This window comes from Scylla paramamosain, chromosome 30, assembly GCF_035594125.1.
Source record: "Scylla paramamosain isolate STU-SP2022 chromosome 30, ASM3559412v1, whole genome shotgun sequence".
In the NCBI taxonomy this organism is placed as follows: domain Eukaryota; kingdom Metazoa; phylum Arthropoda; class Malacostraca; order Decapoda; family Portunidae; genus Scylla; species Scylla paramamosain.
In genome coordinates, this window is record NC_087180.1 from 4,203,488 (window position 1) to 4,209,460 (window position 5,973).

The following is a 5,973-nucleotide window of genomic DNA, read 5'->3' on the forward strand; positions in this document are numbered from 1 at the left end:
AATGCACGTTTCTCGTAAACTTTTCTCATTTTTATATAGGGTACTTTGCATGCATTCTGGTGTTTGTCTAGGTAATATGTGAGTGTTTTTGAGCTTGTTACTTGCGAAAACGACAAAATGAATGCACTTTATATGGGGAAACGAAAAGACAGTAAAAGAAACCTGTATCAAAATTATCAAAAATAGCTCAAAAATTAAGATACAAATTTTTGGTAACGTTAAGAGCTTAAACACACTTAAAATGCACAATCCTCGTAATGTCTCTTAGTTTCCCAATATTGGGTACTTTCCATGGATTTTTGTATTTTTGTACGAAAGAAGCTGAAAACATTCATAATAACTGTTTTTGGTAAAGTTTTTTGTTTCCCAATATAGAATGTTTTCCATGTTTTTTTTTTTTTTTTTCGTTTTGGTGCCTAACGTGTTTATAAACACTCAAAAGACACGTTTCTGGAAATGTCGTTTCTCCTCGCCATATAATGCTTTGCATGTATTTTGGCGTTTTGGTACCTAAACATATGAAGTACGCTGAAAATAAACGTTTTTATTAATGTTATAATGCTTCTTCATATAGAATGCTATTCATGCGTTTTAGTGTTTAGGTACCTAAGAAGCTTAAAAACTCTCATATTACACGTCTGTGGTAATGTCCTTTCATTTCCCCATATAAGGTACATTGCCTGAATTTTGCGTTTTTCCACGTAACAAGCACCCAAAAAAAAAAAAAAAAAAGAATAAAAGAAAAAAAAAACATTAAAAACACTTGTTTTTCATGATGTTATTATCTTGTCCCTAAAGAGTGTTTGCATGCGTTTTAGTGTTTTGGTTCATTATAAGTTCAATAACATTGAAAAGACCCATATAGGGTGATTTCCATGCTTTTTGGCGTTTTCGTGCCTAATTCGCTCAAAACCACTCAAAGAGACATGTCGTTTCGTTTCCCCCTATAGTGAACTTTACATGGTTATTAGCGCTTTGGTACCTAATAATGCGAAAAACAATCGAAATACATGCTTTTGGTAATGCTGTTCTATTTCTCGATATAGATATGTTATTCATGTGTTTTAGCATTTAGTGCCTAAAAAGCTCAAAACTCCTATAATACACTATTCTCAAAATGTCTTTTAGTTTCCCCATGTATTTATTTATTTATTTATTTTTTTTTGTCATTTTTTGTGTAACGAGTTTAGAAACTCTTAAATACACGTTTTTGGTAAAGGCATACTGTTTATCAATATCATTATTATTATTGGTAATATTGTTTTGTTTTCCTTTATAGGGTTCTTTCAATACTTTTTGCCTAACACGCTCATAAACACTCAAAAGACTCGTTTCTGGATGTCTTTTTTCACCATATAGGGTACTTTGGATGTTTTTTGTGGGGGCGTTTTGGTATCCATTAATGTGAAATACACTCAAAATATACGGTTTTTGTTATGTGTTTCTGTTTCTCTATATAGAGAGCTGTTCATCCGTTTTAGCCTTTAGGTACCTATTCTCACCATTCTCACCAGACGCAAGGTAGGCAATGCCTGTCAGTGTCCGGCCTCTACGAATCTTCTCCAAAGGTCTCTATCCATGAAATCCTCATCTCTGGTTATTTCTTGTAGATTTCTTCCCCTTCGTTCAGTAGCTTCTTCCACTCCCTGCATCCATCGCTTCCTAGGTCGTCCCACCGGCCTCCTGCCTAGAGGAACCCATTCCAGAAACTTCCTTGCGTATCTTGTATCTTCCATTCTTTGGACATGTCCATACCATCTCAATTTGTTCTTTTCAATTATCTTCAGTACAGATGTTATCCCTAATCTCTCTCTGGTTTCTTCATTTCTAATTCTATCAAGTCTGGTCACACCTCGGATCATTCTCAGAACTCTCATTTCTGCTGCTTGTATTTGTGAAGATGTTCTTGTTGTCAGTGTCCAAGTTTCTGACCCATATAGAAGTACTGGTCTTAGTATTGTTGTAAATATTATGGTTTTAGCTTTTGTTGGAATATTCTTATCTTTAAGTATGGGATACAATGCACTGACATTTGCATTGTACTTCTGTATTCTATTTAAAATTTCTATATTCTGTCTGTTTTCCTCGTCGAAAAGTACTCCCAGATAACAAAATTTGTCGGTCTGCTTCAGTTTAACGTTTTCTATGTAAATATTACATTCCTCCTTTATTCTGCCAACTTTCATTATTTCTGTTTTTTGTTTGTTCATTCTCATTCCTTCCCTATTTAAGACATCATTCCATCTTGTCATGGCCTCTTGAAGATCTTGTTGGCTTCCTGTCACGACAGCGACATCGTCTGCATAGGCCAGCGTGATCTCTTTGTCCTCTCTTACACACACTTCCTTCAGGCATCTGTCCATGTATATAATGAATAGCAAAGGAGAGAGCACTCCCCCTTGTCTCACTCCTGCCTTAATGCTAAACCATTCACTCTCCAGCTCTCTGTTCTTGACTCTGCTCTCCGTGTTCTTATATATACTCTTAATTACTCGTATCAGTTTAGAGTTTATGCCGTAGTCTTGATGTTGTAAGACTCTCCACAAGCGATCTCTTCTAATTCTATCAAAGGCTTTTTCCAGATCTATAAAAGCGACATATTTATTAATGCTCCACTCCCAACTCTTCTCCATTATCATCTTTAAAGTGAACACTAGATCTGTCGTGCTCCTATTGGGCCTGAAACCATACTGCCATATTCCTAGTTTCTCCTCGACACAGGTTCTTAATCTTTTCTCAACTATTCTTTCATACAATTTTCCAACATGAGATAACAGGGATATACCTCTATAATTTGCACAATCTGTTTTACTGCCTTTCTTATATATTGGACATACTATTGCTTTGTGCCAGTCATGGGGCACTTTCTCCTCTTTCCACGCATTACTGAAAATGTACCTCATCCACTCTACACATTCTTCCCCAGCAGCTTTAAATAGCTCTATAGGGAGCTCGTCGTCCCCTGGGGCTTTGCCGCTTCTCATCTTCTTTAGTGCCTCCTTCACTTCCTCTATACTGATCTCATTTGGGTTCTCTCCTTGTTCCTTCTGTATATCTAGATTCCGCTCTTCATCCACTTCCACATCCTCCACATTTAGAAGTTCTTGGAAGTATTCTCTCCATCTTTCTTCAATCTCCTGTGGTTTTGTTAGTAGTTCTCCTGTTTTGTTCATTATTGCATATGTTGATTAGTTATTTCCTTTCCTATAGTTCTTAGCCATGCTAAACAATAATTTTCTTGTTCCTTCTACGTCTCTCTCTAGATCTTGACCAATCTTGATCCACATGTCCTCCTTGGCTGCTCTTTTGGTTGCTTCTGCACTGTTTCGTTTATCTACGTAATCTTCTCTATCTTCAATGTTTCTTGTTTTCATCCATTTTCTGAAAGATCTTGTTTTTTCTTTGACTGCTTCCTTAACATCATAAGTCCACCATGCAGTACTTTTCTTTTTGGTTCCATATTTGATTTTAATACCAACTGTCTCCTCAGCTGCCCCATACACAGTGTTCTTGAATTTATTCCATTGTTCTTCTATGTTCATTTCTTCCAATTCCAGTTCGGTTGGTTTTCGTAATGTTACCAGTTGCCGCAGTGCTTGCTTCTTCTCTTCGTCCTTGAGGTTTTCCAGTTTGAATCTCTTTTGCTTTTTCTTGACTTTTTCCTTTGGTTTTACAATTTTCAATTTAGCCACCACCAACCTGTGGTCAGAGTCTAAGGACACAGATGGTATGGTCCTGATATCTTTAAATATGTTTTCCTTGTTGGTGAGAAACAGGTCAATCATTGACCTCTCAGTATATCCTTGTTGTGCTGCATTCCACCGATACCATGTCCATTTATGGCTCTCCTGATGTTTATAATAAGTATTCATAATGGACATGTTATTCATCACACAATAATCTATTATTCTTTCTCCCTCCTGGTTCCTTTCGCCAATGCTAAACTCTCCGATGACGTGCTCTACTCCATCTCTATTCTGTCCGACATGTCCATTCATGTCTCCCATGACAATGACATTCTCGTGATGTCTTATTGTTTCTGTCATTTCCTGTAGAGTTTCATAAAACTGCTCTTTCTCCCTCAGACTTCTGCCCTGTTGTGGAGCATATGTTTGGATAATGCTAATTTTTTGTCTGTTCTATAGTTAACGTTATACCCATCACTCTCTCATTTCTGCAGTCCATACTGTCCATCCTTTCTGCCATCAGTGGTGACATCATTATAGCAACCCCATGTCTTCCATCCTCATTACTACTATATATGATCTTATAATTTTCATGTAATGTTTTTCTCCTTTCCCTTTGATTCTAGTTTCACATAATCCAACGATTTCCAGCTTTCTTTCCTTCATCATCTCTATTATTTCCTCTTCTTTATCCTTGAATGTTGCCAAGTTTATCGTTGCAATCTTTATTGTCTTTTGTTTCCTATTTTCATGTCCAGTTCCATTCCGGTTCGTTACCCTTTGGTCAGTCCGATTCCGAGGCACGTTCTGCGTTTCTTGAGCAAAAACTGTAACACCAGTGGCTTGCTAGGCCTATCCTGGCTCTTCGGAACTGTTAATTAGTCCTTTCCTGCTGCTTATTGCCCCCAACTGGTTACAGGGAATCTCCTACTAGTCCCCGTACCTATAAAGTTGATAAATATTTATATCGTAATTACCTTTCCTTTCCTCATATAGGACACTTGGCATGTATATCGGCGTTTGTTTACGTAACAAGCACAAAAACACTGAAAATACTTCTTTTTGGTAATATATATATTCATAAAGGTTTTTTTTTTTTTTTTTTATTCAGGCGTTTTAGAGTTTTCGTACGTAAGCAACTGAAAAACACTCAAAAGACACGTTTTTTGATATTGCTATTTTCTATTCCCATATAAGGTGTTTTCAGTACTTTTTAGCATTTCGGTGCCTAGCACGCTAATAAACACTCAGTTAACACGTTTTTGGAAATATCGCTTTCTTTTCCAATAGAAAGTGCATTTTATGCATTTTGGGGTTTTGGTGTTTTACTGAAAAAAAAAAAAAATGCAAATACACGTTTCTGTTAATGTTATTCTGTTTTTGAACCTAAAAAGCACAAAAACACTCATAATAAACGATTCATGCAGTCTTTTCCATATTAAGAGTAGTTTGTATGCTTTTTGGAATTTTTCTACGTAACATGCTGAAAAACAAAAAAAATTCTTAGTTTTTGTAATATTATTCATTTTCTCCATAACATATATTTTTGCGTGCGTTTTAGCATTTTGGAGCGTAAGAATTATATATATATATATATATATATATATATATATATATATATATATATATATATATATATATATATATATATATATATATATATATATATATACATATATATATAAATAGACACGTTTTTCGTAATGCTGGTGGTACCTAACATGCTCAAAACACTTAAAAGACACGTTTCTTGTAAGGTCGTTTCATTTCCTCGTATCAAAAGCTTTTGCAGGCATTTTGGCGTTTTAGTATATAACAAAGTGAAAACAATCAAAATACACATCTTTGTTAATGTTCTGTTTCTCCTGAAAGAAATATATTAACGCGTTTTCGCGTTGTTGTACCTAACACACTCAAATACAGTTCTAATACACGTTTTTTTATGAGTGCTATTCATGCGTTTTAGCGTTGCTATACCTAACACGTTCAAATACTGTTCTACTACACGTTTCTTTATACGGTACTCTTTAAGGTACTTTCAATGGATTTTGGCGTTTTTGGACATAATATGTTAAAAAACACGCAAAATGTGTTTCTCCATAAAGGTTGTTTTCAAATTTTTTTTCAGTGTTTGGGTACGGAATTATCTCAAAAACACTCAAAATACACGTTTCTGGTACCGTTGTCTTGTCCCATATACGGTATACGGTGCTTAATATGTCTTTTTTTATGGAGAAGTTTAATTTTTCCATAATTCATGCTTTGCATACATTTTAGGGTTTTAGCA

At 35.3% G+C, this 5,973-nt stretch overlaps 1 protein-coding gene across 1 annotated transcript; it reads right to left on the reverse strand.

Moving 5' to 3' along the window:
- Window positions 1-2,509: 2,509 nt before the first annotated feature.
- LOC135116064 (uncharacterized) lies at window positions 2,510-4,046 on the reverse strand. Its single transcript, XM_064033273.1, has 2 exons — window positions 3,582-4,046; window positions 2,510-2,584 (listed from the first exon to the last, which is right to left on the reverse strand). Exons 1-2 carry the CDS (start codon window positions 4,044-4,046, stop codon window positions 2,510-2,512), a joined length of 540 nt encoding a protein of 179 aa, XP_063889343.1.
- Between the last annotated feature and the right edge of the window lie 1,927 nt (window positions 4,047-5,973).